Here is a 21,708-nt window from a genome sequence, read left to right as displayed (position 1 = left end):
CTGCCTGAAGACAGGCTGCTTTCCAGCAGTGGCTCCTAGGTCTGTGTGTGTCCTGGAGACTCTTGTCTCTTTATTTCTTGGGGATTGAGCTTGAGCCTGTAGGAGCAGGCAGGAATCCTGTTCCTCCTGCTGTGTCCCCATGGCACACAGGCTTTCCTCCGGGCTTTGCCCCGGAGCAGCAGACTCTGTGCCCGGGGCCATGTGGCCCAACCTGAAGAGTCTCCTGCCTTCTCCTCTCCTCTCCCCTCTGGCTTTACTGATGGTCTGCCAGTGCTTCATCTGCAAGCGATAGCCCTGGAGCACAGCGTCAGGCTTGGTAACAGCGTTAGAGGTAGCGTCATCGCCTGGGTGAGCTGAATTCTTGCTCCTCTTCTTTTTATTCCTGTTTCTTGTCCTCTGCAGATCCTTATTATGGGATCCTGGTTTAGGGTAATGCATGGCCCACCTGGAGACAGCCTTGGCTTGTTACTTAGCTAAGCAATCAGTCAGCACAGGCCTCTGTTTTCATTTACTCTCTTAGCCTAGGCAAAGTGCTCAGGATCTTACAGCTCTCCTGTCGGCAATTTAATTTGGTCCCTGGAATGTCCCATGGGTCTTCTGTCTTCTCTCCTAGTTTGGTTGCCTGTCTTCTGTCTTCACATACAAAACAAACTCCAGACTTGTGCCTATTGATGGTTCAGCTTGAAAGTCTGATTTGCCGTGTTGAAGTACGACACTTCAAATCTTGCCCTAAACGTTCCCAGTCATGTTTCTCATCTTACACTTTGGGGACCATCAAATATCAGGACATTACAAAAGAACGTCAAATGTTTTCTTCATCAGACTTGCAATTTTCATTGCATTTGGTGTTCTGGCAAACAAAAATGTAGGGTTAATTTCATCTAGTTGTTCAAGAACATCGTGCCGTTGGACACCAGTCTGTCTTGTGGTTAAAAGAACAAAAACCATTGAGAAGCTTGTCCCGCTGGCTGGGGGCTGACCATCTTCTTGACAGTTTGTCATCCTGACCCCCCGTTGTCAGCTAATTTCCAGTTCAAATTTTCATTTCAACCTGGCCTTGCCAAGTTTTGATGTGCTGAAAATGCCTTGTAGGATCAGAAGACTTCTCTCTTACTACTAATTTAGAGGTCTGGATTAGTCAACCTGTGTTTGATAAAGCGCGTAGATTGGCGTCCCTCTTTGCTCTTCAGGTTTTCCACGCTCTCGGTGACTCTTGCGTACCTCCTCTCGTGGTGAAAATACCGGGCTCTGCCATGGGCTTGCTCCAGTGTTGGGATGGGGTTGTCATAATATCGAATCAAGCCTGGATGTTTGTCTGTAGATGCTTTGTGTGTCCTTTATGGTGGTTTTTGACAATACTTAGTTTAGCACGTCTGCTAAAATAGCAAATACTCTGCTTGCGACGCTGATCTTTTTTAAGTTGCCTTAGCCTGCAGGTGTTGAGGAAATGTTCTTTTTCCTGGTAGAAAGCTCTTGTCTTACTCCACTGTCAGTAGCTCTCATGCACGTTATCTTCGTTCTGTAATTAGTGATAATAAGATAGCTTTATATGTAATAAATTACTGTCAAGTTTAAATCAAATCTAATTTGGCTTAGCGAAGCTGAGTATTGCCAAACCAACTGCACGTGATAGATGTCAGAGATCTAAAAGATAAAATTGCTTTATGGTTGTATTTATAAATAACACTACCAGTTGCAGGTATTTTGTCAAAGTAATAATAATATTTTTTTAATTGGTCATATTCCAGCTGTTCCTGAATGTTTGCAAACAAGGAATTAAGAAAAGCAGCTTTTTTTTCCTGTTTTTTTAGTGCAGCTGCTGTTTGCTTTGGAGAGCAGCGTTCATGAACGCGAACCGCCGCACTTGCCCTTCATGAGCATTTCAAGTCTCTGCTACCAAACATTAGTCCTCCCGATCGAGGCAGGCGTCACGGTTTGGATCACGGGTTACAAAACTGCGCTTTGTTCGGTGTTCTGTGCGGGAACGATACTGAATTTGCGAACGGCAGTGACGTCCCGTCTCGGAGGCGTAACTGAGTTTCCGTAACCCCCGTTGAAAGCGCTGGCTGGGTTTGACACGCAGGGCGGCAGCGCTTCCCCGGGAGGTCTCCTCTCGCTGTTGGGAGGACGCAACCCCCGGCTGCCGTACGGTGCCTGTTTGGGAACGGGCCCTGGCAGGTGACGGCTGTCCTGAGAGCGGGGCGAGCAGCCTGCGCCGTGCCTCCCTGCCCGGGGACGCAGCGTGCCGCTGAAGGCTTATCTTCGAGGACAAGTCCTTAGTCCCCAAACACCATTTATTTCGAGGTTTCAGTATCTGTCTGTTTTAAAGGCACAATGAAATATTTAAGGGGTGGACAATGAGATTGGCAGGAGTTAACTCGGCGTATTTAATTTTTGCCTGCTTTCTGGGCTTGTTCAACATGGAGTCATTTGGAAACAGAAGTAGCCCTCGCCGGAGCTGGCAGTGGGGGGCGGTGCGGCGATGGTTTGGACGGGCTGGGGTGCACCGGGCAGGTCCTGTGCCACCTCCGCGCTGGGATCCCCTCCTGGGCTGAGGGGCTCCTGCCCAGCCGCTCAGGGCTGAGGGGGGTTTGGAAACCACAGAGACCTGTTCCGTGCTTTGGGCTTGCCTGGCTTTTGACTGGCAGATAGGGAAGTTCCCATCATTTTCCTGGTCTTTTGATGAAGCTCTTCTGTTTTTCCAGGACTGGCAGCCTCCGTTTGCATGTGATGTCGATAAGCTTCACTTTACACCGAGGATCCAGAGGCTCAATGAACTGGAGGTAAACTGTAAAGCTGAGCATTGCTCCTGCTCCAAAATGTTTAAATATTTTTTTGGGAGGTGGTGTTTTCCAGCGGATTGACCCTGAGCTGTGCTTGCTTGCACTGACAGCACTCGGGACCTCTGAGCATCAGTTTTTAATTAGCACAGAAATGTATCTGTTTCAGAACCTGGTTAAAAACATATAAAGTTTATCACATTTATAAGTTAATGCCCATTAAAGGGATGTAATTCAGGCCTTTTCCACACCAAGGTGCTTATAAGTGGTTAAACTCAAATTCTCAAGTGCTATAGATTTGCGTCTGCATTTTGCATGCGTACAGCATCTTTTAAAAGTAGCAGAGATGAAACATTTACAAAGTGCTTTAAAAATAACAAGCCATTTGGAAGGAACAATTGCAAAATCTGGATTCCGTTGGTACAAAATTTGCTGTTCGCAAGCACTTTGATTCACTGCTTTCATGAATTCAGGCTAGGAGGAGGGAGTGGTGAGGAGTCACTCTTGGGGCAGGGTTTGGGGGTGGGATGGCAGGGGTAGGGGAACGCTTGGGCTGGGGGAGCTTAAAGGGCTTTGCCAACCCAAACCATTCTGTGATTCTGTGAGTCCCAGGTAGCTTGCTGCTGGTGCGCACTGGAATGCCGGTGACTCCTTTGCCTGCCTGATTTTTCTTGTGATCCTCGCTTTCTAAAGTCCTGATGTGGTTATGTGAAGTGCCAGGGTAAGGGCTCGAACGCTGGCTTCAGGTGGTAAAAATGAAAGAGATTTGTGTGGCTGCAAGCTGGTTCAGAGCTCTCTGGAGTTTAAGGGCAAGCTAGTCGGAATAGACATGGCTGTTTTTTACCTTAAGAGTAGAAAATGTGATAACGATGAAATGTGTCAAAATTAAAGTCTAAGCTGCTGCTCTAACACAGCAGCGGTCCAGTTACCGTGCTGGGTGAATTGCTGTGCGAGCAGACGAGTTGGCTTCCCCTGCCCTCACCGCTTTATATCCACAAAAATGAAACAAATACAGTTGGGAGTGAAAAGGGGTAACAAAAAAACCCCTTTTTTTGGTGTGGTTTTCTGGTTTGGGATTTTTTGGGGGGGGAGGGGAAGGTTGGTTTTTTGTTTGGGTTGTTTTTTGTAAATTTTTTTTAATATAATTTATTTCATGTAACAAATCCTAGCAATGCAGCTAGTTTTGGTAGTTTTTAGAAGTAGTAACTCATTGCTTGCCTGTTCTCAGCAACTACTTTTCCAAATGCAGTAAAAGTGAACAAAAAATGACTTGAGACCGCTGGTATCTGTATAGATTATTTTTTTTTTTTTTTTGCATATGATGAGAAGGAAAAATGCAAAACTATACCTGCACAGGGAAAAGCCAAACAGGCAACTGCAACGTTACAAACAGTGGGATCACAGAATCACAGAATGTTTTGGGTGGGAAGGGACCCCCAGAGCCCACCCAGCCCAACCCCCCTGCAGGAGCAGGGACACCTTGAACCACATCAGGTTGCTCACAGCCCCGTCCAACCTGGCCTGGAATGTTCCCAGGGATGGGGCCTCCACCCCCTCTCTGGGCAACCCCTGCCAGGGTTTCACCACCCTCAGTGTAAAGAATTTCTTCCTTAGATCCAGTCTAACCCTACCCTGGTTCAGTTTAAAGCCATCCCCCCTTGTCCTGTCCCAGCTGGCCCTGCTAAAAAGCTTGTCCCCCCCTTTCCTCTGGGCCCCCTTGAAGCCCTGACCGGCCGCACTCAGCTCTGCCCGCAGCCTTCTCTTCTCCAGGCTGAACACCCCCAACTCTCCCAGCCTGGCCTCAGAGCAGAGGGGCTCCAGCCCTCGGAGCATTTTAGTAGCCCTCCTCTGGCCCCACTCCAACAGCTCCATGTCCTCCCTGTGCTTGGGATACAAGTGCTTAATCTGCGTTTAGTAGGCCGCTCTTTTTTGTTTGTTTTCAGGCCCAAACTCGTGTAAAGCTGAATTTTCTGGACCAGATTGCCAAGTTTTGGGAGCTTCAAGGATGTACGCTGAAAATTCCACACGTGGAGAGGAAGATCTTGGATTTATTTCAGCTTAACAGAGTAAGACTGTTAGAAGGGAGAAACTCTTCCTAAAGAGATGTTGTGTTATCGCAGTTTCTGGGATGGTATCACAGATGTTCAGGGGAGACTGGGCGTATATGTAAGCTGGAAAAAGTATTGCTTTGTTTAACCTGACATAGCTAATGTGACAAAAGAGTAGGGAATAAAATATCGTGGGAGTCTTCACCTGAGCTAGGATATCAAATTAAATTTCCAGCTGTTCTTTAAAGTTGAACTTGGATACAAACTGGTCAAGAATAAACTTCAGCTTAACTGAAGGGGCTTCTGAACAGTGACAGCAGTGAGAAAGATGTTTTCCCATTAGAAATATGGGAGAAAAAAAATCCAATTTTAGGATGAAGCTTGTTAAACTTCTGGAGTTTATGTATTCTGATAGCAAGGGGTGGGATTCACTGGCCCCAGGGATATGTCCTCTCTGTTTCTTTAAGTTAGTTTTTACTTGGTTGCTTTTAAGCCTATTTCATAGTACTTGCTCCAGTGAGAAGAACTGCTTGCACTGTGCTAGAAAGTCGTGTTGGAATACAAAGCCGAAGCATGGCAAATTGCAGGCAGACAAACTCTCAAAAGCAGGCTGAATTACTGTTCGGTCATTTAATAAAGGTGCTGACTTGTTTGTAAGGTAATTCCACAAGTCTGCGCTTCCCAAATAGATTCTGTGTTACGTGTTCATCCTAGTTACAGCTTTTAAACAACTTTCATGTTTTGGTTTGGGTTTTTTTGTTTGTGGGTTTGGTTTTTGTTTTTGTTTAAACCCATGTTTTCCTGGTTTAAAATAGCAATTGTGGTGTTGTCTTTCCTTTTAAACTAGCAGTGCTTTCCTCAAATGCTGCTTATTTTACTATTAAATATATGACCATTTTGTTTCCGCTTTTTAGCTAGTTGCAGAAGAAGGAGGATTTGATGTGGTTTGCAAGGAGAGAAAATGGACCAAAATAGCCACCAGGATGGGATTCGCTCCTGGCAAAGCCGTGGGCTCGCACATCCGTGCGCATTACGAGCGCATTCTGTATCCTTACAACTTATTCCAGTCTGGAGCGAGCCTACTGGTAAGCTATAGCGAAGCGAACTGAAGTCCGGTTCATTTAGCAGCCAGTCTGTTACATTTTTATTTATTGATGGAACATTTCCAAAGACTGCAGTTTATGCTTTAGGGCATGCAGGTGACAAGGTGCAACCTATGGCGTTGATGCGAGCAGTTCAGAAAGCCACAGGCAAACTTGTAATTGAAAGAAAAGATTTTAGAATTACTCTTCAAGGTAACCTCGTCCTGACTGCTTTGAATGCCGCCTTTTTGTATTTTCTCTGTACTGTTTGCAGGAGCATCATGATAGCGGACGCTCAGACTTCCTATAATGATTTCTTTAACGCTGGTTTGTCAAACGCAAACTACTGATCACTGCAGCTCCATCTCTCTGAGAGAACGAGGGTGCTCTGGGTCTGTAGCGCTTGTACGTAGAGTGGCTGAGGGACTGCATCAAACCGCGGCAGTTCTGTGGCAGTAACTCATCTTGCGTTCGCTGAGAGTGTCCAAGTTCTCTGGGGGGATTTAAAATCCAGGCAGAGGCGGTGCTGAGGGCCAGGGTTTGGGGGTGGGATGGCAGGGGTAGGGGAACGCTTGGGCTGGGGGAGCTTAAAGGGCTTTGCCAACCCAAACCATTCTGTGATTCTATGATTCTAAGTTCAAGACTGCTTCGTGGATATTGCAGTGTAGTTAACAGTATGGCTTTTGACTTCTTTCAAGCTTAAATCTTCATCCTTCCTGCTTAGAATTGGCCATTAAAACAAAATTCAGGGTTGGTTCACAGTGGAAGCAACATAATCTCTAATGAAGAATAGGACTTTTCTTATAGAACAGTAGCCATTTATTTGGAAAACCAAAATAGATTGCAGTTGCCAACCATGACGAACCTCTTAAGAGAGGAGTATTGAACTTTTTGAAGCAGTAAAAGCCCAAATCCCATTACAAGCATGTCTAAATCTACAGAGTTCACCACTAGCCTTTTGCATAAAGCTACCAAAGTGAGGGAGGGATTTGATATACGTCAAGGAAGGCTGGAATTGAAGGCTTTTTACTTAGCGAGTGACGATCGCTTTTTAGCAAAGAACAGGCAGATTCTGCAAACCCTTCAGAAAAAATAATTTAATGTGTGTAAGTTTGAGTGTTTTACAAATGGAGGGATAAGAACAAAATGTAGTTGACGCTAAAGATCTTTGTGCTAGGGAAACCGCTCTAGCAAAAATATTTTGCCTTGGCTCAAACACATTCATGTTAAGCAATGGAAAGCAACACCACTTTCTGAAGGCATTTCACTGAAAACTTTTGCTTTTTTGTTCTGAAAACTGTGGGTTCTCGGGTTTTTTTGAAGGTGGTCTGTTTGTTGACACCTCGCTTTGCTTTGATATTTTGGAGGTGCAATTGCACAGGGCAAGACCTAATTAAAAGTTGTAAAACAGTTAATGCGCCCAGCGCGAGTGTCTGGCACACGTTTGATGTCTACGCTCGTGGCTTCCTCAGTAGTGGGCCCTTTCAGAAGAGAACACCCTTCTCGGATGAGCTCACGCTTCTTTTTAAGTGTAACGTTCCAAGCTCTGCCTTGCAATGGGCACCTGACATTTCTTCCAAACGGATGTGTTTAGTGGATGTGGTTCTGGAAGAGCTGTGTAGGTGTGGCTACCTTAATTTTTTTAAGTCTTCCCCCACCCCCAAGCTGTTAAAATACTCCCTTCCCATATGTGGCAGAGCCGTGCATTTTCAATGAACTGAGAGAATCCACAGAAATATCTTGGCTTTAGCTCACTTTTCACTCTAAGATTTGATTTTTTTTCTTTATTCCTGACAATGTTGTCTTCCAACTGAGTTTGTTTTCCAATACATTTTTTGAGGAAGAATCTCGGATGAGATTCTTTTTGGCTTTCTTCCACGTGTTCTCCATAAGTGGTGCTTTCCCAGATGCTCCTTGTGTAGGTGACCATTTTAGTGTATGTCTGTTCCGTGCTTTACTGGGAATCCAAGCATCTGTGATTTTTGGTTTTGGAGAAGATGCAGCGATTCGATTTGACAGCTGTCAGTTTGAGACGTGTGGTTCCTTCGTGCGGTATTTCAACGAGCCTTTTGAGAAAAGCTTTTCATGCAGCCAGGATGATCAGCCATAAAAATTAGTGCTTGCATTCACCAATTTTTTTTTTTTTTTTAATTGGTAGTACTTGCAATATTCATTGACTTTTTTCTGCAAAAGCTGAAAATACGGAATGATGTAATTCCCACTGATGCCTGTGCCATAGCTTCAATCTCATCCAGAGCTGCGTGTAGCGTTAATTGTTTATACGTGGCTTAAATATGCGTTAAAGTGGCTTCAGGAGTTATTTTGACAAATAGCCCAGCTGGAGATATTTCTGTATACACAGTAAGATAGTGACACTACCTGGAGCTGTTCAGAGGTGAAGAGAGAGTGTGTTTTTATTAAAGCTCTTGTTCAGTCAAACAGCAAAAATTCCTGACGTCAGCCAGTTTCCAATACTCAAAGCAGCTCTCCACAGGGGTGTATTTATTTTATTCTTACCTTGAAACATTGGGACTAGACAGTTCTTGGGTGTTTGGCTCCAGAGTAGTTGCAGCAAACCTGTTGGAGTACTGGTTCTTACTATCTGTGCCTTGCTTATCCTCTTAGCCGCAGTAACCATCGGTACGATGCTACCAAATCGCGCTGTGTGCCCAGAGGGATACAGGAATTGAGTTATCCAGAGTTTTCTGTCAGTGCATCTCTGGTGAGGCGTTGCCCAGATGTTTGTGTGATTTAAAATGCAGCTACAGTTTGGGGGCAGGGCTGGGGACAGGCTTGTGCTGTTCTGTTTTTCAGTGAACACAACAGGTTCAGTAATTCTGGGTAATTCCAAAGTAAGACGTTAATGTCCTGGTGGGATTCCTATGCCCAAAGACTTATGCATATGCCTCTAATAAAGATGTTTCTGCATGAGATGGTTTTCTAGGACCCTTTATTGTTACTGGAGAAGAATAAGCACCTCTGGAGGGTGATGGTTCTTATCCTGAAGTGGATGTACAGCAGGGGTAGACCAGTTGGATTCAGCAAGTACAGGGAGCTGGGTGATGGGCTTATGTGTAAATTACTACTTCATAAACATCTACACCTGGAGGAGATTTCATAGTATCCCTGTATTTTTTTCCCATCTTTTGATATCCTGGAGGCCTTGTGAACATTCCTTTTTTTTTTTGTCCTTCGGCTGCCTGGCGAAGGAGCTGCTACTTAATGGTTTCAAGCTGATGGGCTTTTAACTTACTCTCTGCCACCATTTGGAGTTCAAGGATTACACGTGCAACCATCTTCTCAGAATATGGGATCATGATCCCAATCTAGATCACAGTATGTAGGATGAGCTTATGGTAAATTATTGATAGAAGCTTAACCTTACCAAAAAGGCTTTGCTAGTTGGGAGAAGAAAGGACTGAAGAAATAGAACCACAGAATGCTAGGTTGGAAGGGACCTCAAGGATCATCTGGTCCAACCTGAGCATCTGGTGTCCTTGGTTATAGACCTGTGCTTGCAGTTGATGAGGTCAGTCTAGGAGTAAAGTTGGTTCAGAGGAATTCCCGTCCTCAAGACAGGACTTACACTTCTAGGTCTTCATCTAGGTACAACTGGAAGTGTTCATTAACCCTACACCTTTGCCCTCAGACTACTGAGGCTCTGGGTAATGTTTCTGCTTAAATAGTTGTTGAAACCTCAGTATTTAGGAAATGTCTTCTGGGCTTGTTTTCCATTGAACTCTTCATTGAAATAAGTGAGCGAAAGGACATTTTTGGTTTAACCCGGCAGGCAGCTAAACACCACCCAGCCGTTTGCTCACTCACCCTCCGCAGTGGGGTGGGGGAGAGGGTTGGGGGAAGAAAAAGGAAAATTTGTGGGTTGAGGTAAAGGCAGTTTAACAGGGCAGAAAAAAGGGAAAATAGTAACAATAATAATGATAAAATATATACAAAAGAAGTGATGCACAATGCATTTGCTCACCACCTGCCAACTGATGCCCAGCCCGTTCCCGAGCAGCGATTGCCACCCCCCAGCCAACTCCCCCAGTTTCTATACTGGGCGTGACATCACATGGTCTGGAATAGCTCTGGGGCCAGTTGGGGTCGGCTGTCCTGGCTGTGCCCCCTCCCAGCTTCTTGCTGTCCGGGCATGAGAAGCTGAAAAGTCCTTGACTAAGCCCTGCTCAGCAACAACCGAACCATCTGTGGGTTATCAACATTATTCTCATATTAAATCCAAAACACAGCGCTGTGCCAGCTTTGCTTTTTGCTGTTTCTCTTTCCAGGTTTCATTGCCCTTTTGTTTAGGAAAAGCTGTTTGCTGTCCGGATACTTGCTTGCACGGATCGTATGTCCTCCGTTCCTAGAAGGAGTAGAAACTTTTTTTTTTTTTTTTTTTTTTTTCTTTTAGCGAAAGGTTTGGGTTTCACACAAGGACATGATTCAAGGAACCTGAATTTACAAAAGTCATTGAATTTGGCAATGTTCTGTGTAGCATCAGCCTCACTTGCTTTTCTTTCTCACATGGTTTTCCTACTCGCTCGCCTTTTCTGCTTGTCCATTTTTTTTTTTTTGTCCTGAGAAATTGTTGCTTGTGACTTTCTCCCGCTGATGTTCATGTGAAATAATTCACATCGTCGTCTTCCAGCGTGAGCGTTCCGGGAGCCCGGTCCTCGGAAGGGCCGCGACGCTCTGCGGGAGCACGCCCAGGACTCGCTGCTCCTGTGCATAAACTGCAAAGTTGGGCGGCTTCGTGTGTGTGTTTAATGGTGAAATAAAGTCAGACATTTGCTTTCAAAGAAGAAGTCTGGAGCTTACAAAGTCTGAGATCAGAAGCAGTTGTAAGAAACCGCCAGCAGTTCAGTTTTATTTGGAGCGGTGCTGTGGACTGTCTGTGGGTGGTAGGTGGTGATGTCCTGTTACCCTTGACTGACGCGTCTCTTTTCTTAAATACACATTTCTTTCAACGTGGACTTGTATGCTAAAATATCACTTCATCCCCTCTTCTCACTGTCACTTGTTTCTGAAAGTCTGGTTTCTGTCTGCGGAGCTCCAGGCCTCCTGCCGCTGCGGCCGTTCTCCTGCGCCTCCCGTCCTGTTGCTCTTGCTGAGAAAACGCTTGTGATGGGGACAGACGTGAGCTGGGGAAATGTGGATCCAGCAATTCCTGTGAAATACTTCCTGACAACATAAGACTTTTTTCTTTCTTCAGGATTTGTTGTTTACTCATTAAAACCTGTTATGTTTTGGCTGCTGTTACTGAATGTTGTGTGGCTTGACAAACTTGGAATTGTTGTTGTTATTTTTCTTGCCAATTGTATGCACAGTTTTCAGCAATTAAATGTGTTCACTCGGTGACTTCAAAGAACTAAAACTGTTCTTGCATCTCCTTCTCCCCTTTTGCCCTTTATTCGTGCAGCAGCGTTGTCCTCTCCACAATATAAAAGGAACGTAACTTCGGCAATGTTCTTCAAACAAAAGTGTATTTAATTTAAGACAGGGAGGTATGGTAGGCTATAATTTACTTTCATATTGCTTTGTACATTGGCATTACAGTAATGCTGCGTGAGGACACTGTAGCAGTTTCCCGTATGCTGTTGGTACGGTCTCCAAAAGCGCCGTCTGCTAGAAGAATTGGTATTGGTGTTCCCAAAGAGGAATGCTGGGTGCTCATAAAATGGAAAGGATGACTTCAGCTTTATTGAAGACCCTTTATTATGGTTATTGCATTCAGTAAAAGGGCAGGAAGAAGTGATCTTGTGACTTGTTCACATAGGTAATGTTACAGTTGTCATAAATACCGACTGCTTTTATTAACTCAGCACAGTAATTATTAAGGCCCTGTCTCCATTCTTGCACATTAGCCAGGAAATTGCTTGACGCAAAGTTTGTCTTAGAAGTGGAGGCAGAAATGAAGTAATCAAATCGTGTCTCTTCAGTGCTTGCAGAAACCAGACCTCACCAGTGACACGAAAGATAAGGAGTACAAGCCCCACGACATTCCGCAGAGGCAGTCTGTCCAGCCTTCGGAAACTTGTCCACCTGCTCGCCGAGCAAAACGCCTCAGAGCAGAGGTGAGGGAATCCGTCTTCATGCGGTAACGGCTCTGCGGCGGCCGAGCTTGAAACCGTGATGCAGCGGGGGTTCGCCCAGCAACGTGGCACAACTGGGTTTAGTTAAGTTACAGGACAAATTTTATTTCGATCAGATCACTGAATGTATATGCGCAGGAAACAGCCGTTCAACTTTGTCATTGTTAACTGTACCTAAATGTTTATAAATGCATAAATTATAAAGAATATGGCAAGAACGGTGTGGTAATTTAAAGGTGTTTTGCTGTGGTTGGGAGTTGTGAGAGGCTCCTCTGCTGAAGCCGGTCCACTTACACACTAGTTACGAGTGCCTATGCTGTAAGTGCTTTGAGCATAATTATAGATAATACGGGGCTCAGATTAAAATACAGGTGACAAATTCTAGAAGTGCAGCTTATCTTTCGCAGCTTTGATCTGTCATTTCCTGGGAGGGCAGCCAGTGAACAGTCGTTCTTCTTTAAATGTGTTGGGAGGTCTCTGTACATCTTCCATGAGCTGCACCAGCTGTTAGAGCAGGGAAGGTTTTGGTTACAATGTGGCGTTGCTGTATTTTATTTTTCTATCGATTTGCTATACTTGCACTATGTAATCTATGGAAAAAATTCATACCATTAAGTCAGTATGGTTTTGTACAACCAGACAGGATTAATCTTACATGTGCTTAAGAAATAATATTTATTTGTATAAGCATAAAATGTATTGATTATATCTGCATAGACTTATTTTAGGAGATCACTGTGCAGCTCCTTTGCTGGAAAGCTGTTCTCCTGTGACTTCGGCCCTCCCAGACCTCCCCTCCTGCCTTTGGAGAGTTTATGATTTCTTTTGTTGGAGCAGATGAGGAGTAGGGGAGGCTCATTCCCGGGAGCCGCTCTTCTTAGCGGTGACATCATGAGTGAGGAAGGTCACGATCGACGGCTTCTAATCCGCGTTTCTAGTTTAAGTTCATCTCAGACTCTATTAACTCCCAATGTTCTAGTCTTGGTCTTTATTACTACCAAGTAGTACAGCCTAGGTGTTGCAAATTTTGCCTGTGATTACTCTTAGTTAATGAGCTACAATTAAGGTTTTTCAAATACTTGGTTAGAAGTAGGTTTATAATTCTGAGAAAACCTCGGTAGTTTGATCTGAAACTTTCCACTTGAAGTGTCTGCCTGCGGTTGAGAGATGCTAGTTCTCACGTATCCTTCAAAGATAAGCAGCAGGGCAAAGATACGCTCACATTTTATCTGTTTCTCTGGCAGTGGTGTGACGCTGACTGACAACAAGTGCATGTTTTTGTAATTTCTGTGAAGCTAACGGCTCGTACTTAACCAAAACGCAAGGCTACGCTGTCAGCTCTTGCCCTGAGCACTACTGATGCCGTGCACCTGATTTCTGTGGAAAGAAAATACTTGATTAAGTACAGAGCTGGGGCTGAATTAAGCAGCGTGGACTGACGCGCTTGGGCAGGGGCTGTGGTGCTTTAAGACAATAATTTCCAAAAGTTAAGATTTGTTACCGTGTTTCTGTTCCATTTCCGTGCTAAGTCAGCGAAGTTGATTAAATCCGTTTTATCCTTCATTGCAGCTACACGCAGCTGATTTTTGTTCTGACCTGGTTGCAGAGCAGTAATGTTTGGTTAACGCGTCTCCGCTTTTGGCTGTAACGAGATAGAGAAGGATTTGTCAGTGTCTTCACTTCTAAAACCGGAGTCTGTTCTCAGGTTTGCCAGGTTGACATTTCCTGCTTTTGAAAGGCTAACCAGCTACTATAAACTCTGCAAATTACTCTTACTGGCAAAAAGCACAGCCTGTGGGATACGTGTTAGCCTGCAGCTGTAAGATGCATATGCTTTTACCTTGCCCTTTCCTACCTGGTCAGTAAACACTTAGGAGAAAATGTTCATAATTGGAAAGGAAAAGGGCAATGACAGTCATAGGCCGGTTTTGAAATGCAAAGGATTTAGATGCTTGAGATGTAGAAAAGAGAAGTGGAAAAGAGCAGAACAATGCTGCAGGCTGAGATGAATCGATACCATAAAATGCTCAGGCCAAAAAAAAAAAAGCTATTCTTGTGAAGCTAAATATAGGCTTAAGCACAGAATAACAGCCGTAACTCGGGAGGTAAAGATGCAGAAGATGGGGCATCTGTTGCGGCGTTGCTTGAGGATCAGTGCAAGCTGATCCTGGTTCACTATTACTGAGCATTATAATGAACAGCATTTTTTTGCATATCTTAAGCAACGGACCCTCTGCCTGGTCTCAGGGAGACACCGTGACCAAGAGAACACCAAAAGCGAAGGGGCATAATGTTGAAACCACCTCTGTAAAAATCCCGAACAAACGAACGAACCTACAGCCCCCCCCAAAGATAACGACGACGAACCCCAGCCCTTCGCATACCCAAGGATGCACCCAGGCTGGAAGGTCTGGCTTTGAGAGTCCCACAGAGCCCGCGTTGTTTGGGGTTCAGGGTGCGGTTGATAGTGGTCTGACTTGTGTGAGCAGCGAGAGCGCGGTTGCGTGACCTCATTTCCTTAGGAAATTAGGCTGAAAAAATACAATGTTGGAGAAACCCGTCTTGACATTGAGGGATTTGAGAATTGTTCTCCCACAGTCTCCAAGCTTCGGGAAGAAATACAAGAACTAAATGGAAAAACATTGTGTCAAAAGCTCCACAATACACCGAGCTCCCTGCCTAGAAGACTGGAGAATGTTCTGCTTCTCAAGAGTAAAACAAAATCTATGAAAGCCCAAGTTCCTTGCTCCTTTGCTTCTTGCAAAGTTCCACTGAAATCAAACTAAAACCATCATAGCGTTCTTGGCCCAGGCTTTTTGTAGGATTTCCTTTCAAATCTCTCCAAGTTGTTCCCTGTGTTATTTCTCTCTGAACTCTTTTTTTAAATAATGAAGTATTTCAGAAATGCAGGTTGCCTTTTCAGAGTTACTTGCTTGTAACTAGAGAACGGCTCTTTGAGTTGAAATGAAGTCCTCAAGGCCTTTATCCGGCTTCCACCTGCCTGGCTGTTGCCCAGAACAAGTCAGGTTACAAGTTTTAAGACCTCCGCTGTACTGCAGTGAAGTGTTTGCATCTCACGTCAGCTTGTTCTCTCAACCTCTGCAGTCCTCTCCTGGCATTTATCAGGGTGGATTAAGAATTGTATGGAGAATTTATCTTTTTTTTTTTTTTTTTTTTTTTTCCAATTTGGAAGTCAAAATTGGTTTGTTCTTTTGGGTTTTTTTTGGTTTTTTGTTTGGTTTTTTTTTTTGTCTCCCCCAGTTTGTTTCTCGGCTCTTGAGAGTACCACAAGGCATATTTCAGAACCTTGCTTGCAGCATCTGCCACCAAGGTTACTGAACTGTAGAGACTTGCAGGGAATTATTTACGTCTTCGTATGTGTTCTCCTGTTCGGGCTCCGTGCGCTGGACGTAGCCAGCGTGTTCGCTCCTTCGGAGGCAAAGCAGCTTCCAAACCCATCGATCCCTACAGCAAGCGGCTGAGCTGAGGGGCAGTGACCTTTTCCCAAAGACAAGTGTAAAACCAAAGTGTTCCGTCGAAGGACATTACTGATTTTTCTTCTTTTTTTCTCCTTTTTTAAGGCAACCAATATTAAAACCGAATCTGACCCTCCAGAAGCCAGAACTCACAATCTGAGACGTAGAATGGGATGTGCACCTCCGAAGTGTGAGAACGGTGAGTGGGGCGTGAAACCAAACGTGAATGCAGCTTCTGTTGCTTTGTACAAACTGAGACCAGAGTTAAATTCAGCAGCTGGGCCAATTCAGAGTAATTAAAAAAAAAACCAAAAAAAAAACCCCCAAACCTTCTGTTAACTTCATTTTTAAATTGGAATTTATTGTAAAAGTTCTTCTATGGCTTTGAAATCTTTTTGGGGTTGTAAGTGGTGGGGTGTTCTTGGAGAAGAAGATAACTTTCAGTTGAAAAAAGAATTCTACTTTTTAAACTTCAGTGTTGGAGCAATCAGAAGTAAGATTTGAGCCATGTTTCTATTTTGTATTTTAAATAGCTGGCATCAGTCCACTAGCGATAAATAGAGGAAACTTTAAAAAATTTCTCAGATTTCAGAGACTTTTAGGAAAGAATTTGAATTTGAAATCAGGATATGAAGCTCATGAAGACAAGAGATGGTATGTTGTGAACTTAACGATAAAGTTCCCATAATCGGATTTTTAAATTGCCTCTGGCAGTAGTCCTGAGCCTGTCGTTACCCGATTCAGACTGAGAAGAAATGTTTAATGCTATCAAACAGAAGTTTGTTGACAAATGATTTGGCAAAGCAGCTATAGGAACAACTACTTCATAACTGAAATTAAGCAGTTTGTCAGACTCCTTTGTTCATTCAAATTTCTTTTTTCAAAAATTTGTGTAGATTGTGGTCTTTTTAATTTGGTAATTTTTTTCTTTAAGGAGTCTCTCTAGGCAGTAACCTTTTTTTTTTTTCCCAAAGAGTAGAAGGAAAAAAGCTCTAGGCAATTTTTTAATGCTTAAATTTTTGATAGATGCAGACGTTCTTCTCTAATATCTCTGTTAGCTCCAAGAGATGCTTCGCACTGTCTTGTGTCCGGGTGCGAAGGTCTCCAGCTCACTTGTAACTTTAGCTGAGAACTTCCTTGCCACTTGTCTTCAGCCCCAGGGCCCTGGGGTTCTGCACACTGTTGTATGGATTTGGGGTTTTATAATGTCAGGAATGAAGACTTGAGTAGAGACGTGCCCAGGTTAGGTAGGAGCCTAGGAATGTAGAGGAGCTACTTCTCTGTCTGGTCGCTCCGCTGCATGCTCGTCGTTGACGTTGCATTTTCATGAAAGCTACCACTGCGAGAACTGAAGTGTGAAGATCGTCATGGGAAGCTGGAGTGCCGTATCATGTCTCCGTGTGACACGCTGCTTTAAAATTGCTTGCTAACGCTGCATGGAAACAAAATCTTAGCTTAGGAAGATACTCTTAATTTAAATTAATTTAAAATACACACCAAAAAATGTGGGCTGTGATAGTCATTGCTGGCTCGTGATGACATGCTTGGTTTTTCTGATAGTTCCAGCTTCTGTAGGCATTGCAGGTGTCCAGTCTTGCCTTAAGCTAACTGCAACAAGTGTGTGTATGTGATAACAAACATTTCAACAAATAACTTGGAGTGGTACAGTCTTAACAAGTGATAACAAGTACAATAAATAATAAAAAGTAGTGCTAAGCATTAAAACATTTTATAATACCCTCTCTTTTTTTTCTGTTGCACCAGAAAAAGAAACACATAGCACAGTGAAACTTCCCGAGAAGAGAGAGCATGCCGGGGAGCCAGAGAGAGACAAATCCAAAGTCCGAGCTAAAAAACCCACTAACGCTGTGAGTACGCCCTGCCTCCCCGCTGCTTCCTACTGATTGCGGGTGTTCCTGGGTTTGCTGGGTATGTAGTGAAATCTCATATTTATATCACGCCAAGGACTCCTGTGTTGCTCATGTGACCCTGTGGTTGAACCAAAGCGGTATCTGCGCCTGCTGGAATACACGTCCCCAGAGCTTCATGCTGTTACAAAGCTGAAAATAACAGGATCGTGAGGTTTCCCTTTCTATAACTAAAGTAACTTGTTTTCTGTCTCCAAGGTACAGTCTCAAAATAAGCACTTTGAAAGAAGAGTCCAAACAGAAATGGTTCTGAGAGCTGATCTCTGTCCCTCGCGCGCTTTAACCTGAAAGGAGCTTAATGCGAGCTTCGGCACCCGGCTCTCCAGCAGACCTGCCGCTCATTCCACAATTTCAGCACTAACTTGGAAGCTCTGTCCTTCAAATGCTTCTTAAAAAATAACCCTGTTCCTGCTCCAATTCCACACACCGCCACCTCCCAACACCACCCCCCCCAAAAAACCCCCCCAAACTGAAAGCAATGGTAGTTTGTCTCACTTTTGAGAAGATGATACTGAGATTCTTTCTGTCCATGCCACTGCTTGGATCCTTCATAAACCCAAAAATTGTTCTATGTTCAATCCACGCCTACAGCTAGATACCTGAGAACGGGCAAATACTAGAAGCCTGATGCCCCCACCCCACAAACAAAAAAAGCTGGTGGGGAGGGGCAGGAGATGCTGTTTCTTTTTTTAACAACGTAAGACAACAGCATCTTTTTGTCCTCCCAGCTCTAGTCTAGTTTGAGAAGAGCCTTCCAGTCCATTGCTAATGACGGTGCGGCGTAGGGCAGACAGCAGACGCCCTCCCCCCGTTGGCAGTGCCTGCACCTTTGGGGCTCGGTAGCTGCTGTCTGAAACCTCCATCAGACTTCAGCTGCCCCCTGCCCAAAACCATGTAGCTCTGCTGGGAAGCTGGTGCCTTTCCAAGGTAAAATGAAGGTCTTGGCCAGTACCTCTGGGGGGGGAAAAAGCAACATTCCCATCTGGAGGAACCCCTTTCTCTCTTCTGGGGTTCCAAACAGTTGGTCTTGGAGGAGGGTGAAACATCTGTGCACGCATGTGGCGCGTGGGAGCAACAAGAAAAAGGATTTGTGAGGCACCAGCAGGCGTTGTTATCCAGTACCGATCCACAGAACTGTCCTGGCCACTGAGTCTCCTGTCATTGGGGAAAAAAAACCACATGGAAGGGCTTGCAACTCTTGTGGCCCTTCCTTAAGTGACCGAGGGGGGTTAGTTAAACTTTTACATAAATATTTTGTGTTTGCTTGTCTCATTTCCATTTCAGAGATAAAACAAAAATAAGCTTTGGCAAATGTCACAGATGCCTGAGTTACCAAACTGCTCTTTCACCATGAGTTACCTTAAGTGCTCAAATTCCCACTCTGGCAATTTTTTGTTACAGGTGGATTTGTATGTATGTCTCTTATGTGGCAGTGGTAACGATGAGGACCGTCTCCTGTTGTGTGATGGCTGTGATGACAGTTACCATACTTTTTGTTTAATTCCACCCCTTCATGATGTTCCCAAAGGGGACTGGAGGTGTCCCCAGTGTTTGGCTCAGGTAATTCGATAAACCATAATAGTTAGGCTGCAGGTTATATTTTATTTGGTGGTGGTGGTGGTTTGGTTTGGGTTTTTTTGACTTGATCCTAGGGATTGAAAATACAATATGTCATTACTTAAGGTTGTGCAAACAAAGTCATAGAAGGTAAAGCTAAAATGAAAACTGGGCACGCTTCAAATTGCAGAGCTATCGCTTAATACTTTGGAGCCAAAGATTGATCTGCCTTAGCATTGCGCAAATTTTAGAGAATACGTTGGATTTTAATTGGCACCTTGCTTTAAAATTGGAGTCTCAGTGGGTGCTTCAGTGTGGAGTCTCTGAATTGTGGGTTTGGTTTTTTTTGCTTAGCTGTGCTAGAGGAGGGAGGCGTGTTACTTCATTAACTTTGATGCAGATTTGTCAATAAATAAATACTGTGGTTTGGTGAACTAAGCAAATTAAGCAGAGTGGTGTCTCCTTCTGACCGTGCGACTTGGGGCAGTCATTTGATTTTGGTCAGGTGCCCTGCCTTCTTCCCCATCAGGTGCTGTAACAGCAGCCCCTTCGTGTAAAATCTGAGCACAGATTGTCTGATTAACAGGTTATGGCAATAATTACCATTTCAATTGCAGGAGTGCAATAAGCCTCAAGAAGCGTTTGGGTTTGAGCAAGCAGCAAGAGACTACACACTGCGCACGTTTGGAGAAATGGCAGACGCCTTCAAGTCGGACTATTTTAACATGCCAGTACATGTATGTTCATGTGTTTGTCCTGATGCCATGAGGTGGATTTCGATTTTTTTTTTTTTTTTTTTTTGTGCTTCGTTAAAATATGTAACTTAATGGGGGAAGGGGGGAATTCCCTTTTTGAATGGGGTGAAATCCCAAATCGGAGGTTCTCACTCATGTTGGTGAATCCTTGTCTTGCTGGTATCAGGGTTTCTTGTTCCCCTGGCTTTTTCATTTTTGAAAAAATTGTCTGTAAGGAAGAGGATACTCTCAAGGGATCACCCGTTCCTGAGAGAGCAAGGCAGCACCATGCCCTGCCTGGAACCAGATGTTTGCTGCATTTTTTTTTTTCCTCTTGCTGAAGCAATTTTGAAATGGGGAAACACATCCCAGAATCCCAGCCTGGCAGGGGTTGGCAGGGCCCTCGGGAGCTCACCCAGTGCCACCCCCCTGCCCAAGCAGGCTCACCCAGAGCAGGGGGCACAGGACAGCGTCCAGGCGGGGGTTGAAGATCTCCAGAGAAGGAGACTCCACAGCCCCCCTGGGCAGCCTGGGCCAGGGCTTGGGCACCCCCATAGTAAAGCTCTTACTCATATTCAACTGAAACCTCTTATGTTTCATTTTGCTTCAAGCTAACGGAGATCCCTCCCTGAGATAGCGTATATGCACGTACCTTTTATATACCGAATCCTGAGTATGCACTCCTTGGTTTTCTTCTTCTCATACCTAGATGGTCCCCACCGAGCTGGTTGAAAAAGAATTCTGGAGACTTGTTAGTACCATTGAAGAGGATGTGACAGTAGAATACGGAGCTGACATTGCTTCGAAGGAATTTGGCAGTGGCTTCCCAGTTAGGGGTGGGAAATTCAAAGTCAGACCAGAAGAAGAGGTAGGTCTTCATGAGTTCACTGTGGGTGTTTGTATCGCAGTACTTCATTAGCTAAGCCTCCGGTTGAAAGCCAAATAATGGAACTGGGTTGGAAAGGGTTTGGTTTGTCTATCTGGCGCTGCATTTGAAGAGAATTACGTCAGAGTTTTGACTAAAGAAAATTTGCTGTGATCAGACATCTTAATGTTCATTCAGCCACAGATTTATCCTAGAAGTTAATAAATAACTTCCAGACTGAAAAAAAAAAAAAGTCTCATTTTAACAAAGCCGGTCAGATAAGGTTTGTGAAGAGAACAGAGACAATGGAGGTTTTGTTGTTTGATTCACTGACCTGTTTCTTTTCTTTCTAATTGGGAAGGATGCTGCTCCTCTGTCGCTCTTCTGGCAGTTCTACCACCTTGGGTTTTTTTACTTCTTGCTGTATAATGCCGTGACTGTGCTGTTCGATTTTCAGGAATACCTTGATAGCGGCTGGAATTTAAACAACATGCCTGTGATGGAGCAGTCTGTTCTTGCTCACATCACTGCAGATATCTGTGGGATGAAGTTACCCTGGCTCTATGTAGGAATGTGCTTTTCTTCATTTTGCTGGCATATAGAAGACCACTGGAGCTATTCGATTAACTATCTGCATTGGTGAGTTCGAGGAATAAACTCAGCCTGAGAAGCAATCTCCCTTCCATTCCCCCTTCCCCTTTTTAATTAGTGGTCTAAAACCAGGTGAATGGAGTTCAGGCTGGAATAACCCTCGCAGTCCTGTAGCAGCAGGGTTAAATTTGACACAGTGTGATTCCTGCAATGATTTGCTTTTGGACAAGAGGTCATATTTTGGAAAGAGACATCCATTCCCAGTTTTAAAAAAATCCATGAGAGATGCAGCAGATACTCCATCAAAAGTTTTCTTATGCTCAATGTAAAACTAAAAACCATGCAAGTTGTTTTAAAAATCATCTAGCTTCAACTAACAATCTTAGGATCCTGCATATTTTTTTGTCTGTTAGATGGATCATTCTATCATAAATCCTCTCATCAAGCAAACACTTGTCAACCGTAATCAGGACAGATCTTTGCCATCTCTTTGATATTCTAAATAGATTGAACTTCTTAAACTTCTCACCTTACCGCAGCTTTTCTAGAGTTTGA

General features: G+C 44.2%; 1 protein-coding gene across 1 annotated transcript in view; it reads left to right on the top strand.

Annotated features, from left to right (window-relative positions):
* Nucleotides 1-2,420: 2,420 nt before the first annotated feature.
* The window catches only part of KDM5B (lysine demethylase 5B), a 48,281-nt gene continuing 28,993 nt past the window's right edge, over nt 2,421-21,708 (top strand). The window contains exons 1-11 of the mRNA XM_035889742.1: nt 2,421-2,474; nt 2,649-2,783; nt 4,724-4,846; nt 5,743-5,913; nt 11,850-11,984; nt 15,584-15,677; nt 17,243-17,346; nt 18,808-18,966; nt 19,581-19,700; nt 20,407-20,565; nt 21,020-21,201. Of these exons, the coding sequence (XP_035745635.1) occupies nt 2,421-2,474; nt 2,649-2,783; nt 4,724-4,846; nt 5,743-5,913; nt 11,850-11,984; nt 15,584-15,677; nt 17,243-17,346; nt 18,808-18,966; nt 19,581-19,700; nt 20,407-20,565; nt 21,020-21,201 (1,436 nt within the window). The remainder of the gene's footprint in view (nt 2,475-2,648; nt 2,784-4,723; nt 4,847-5,742; nt 5,914-11,849; nt 11,985-15,583; nt 15,678-17,242; nt 17,347-18,807; nt 18,967-19,580; nt 19,701-20,406; nt 20,566-21,019; nt 21,202-21,708) is intronic.

This window comes from Egretta garzetta, unplaced genomic scaffold (genome assembly GCF_000687185.1).
Source record: "Egretta garzetta isolate BGI_Z169 unplaced genomic scaffold, ASM68718v1 scaffold202, whole genome shotgun sequence".
Classification (NCBI taxonomy): Eukaryota; Metazoa; Chordata; class Aves; order Pelecaniformes; family Ardeidae; genus Egretta; species Egretta garzetta.
The sequence above is the reverse complement of the archived record's forward strand: the minus strand, read 5'-3'. Positions and strand labels throughout refer to the sequence as shown.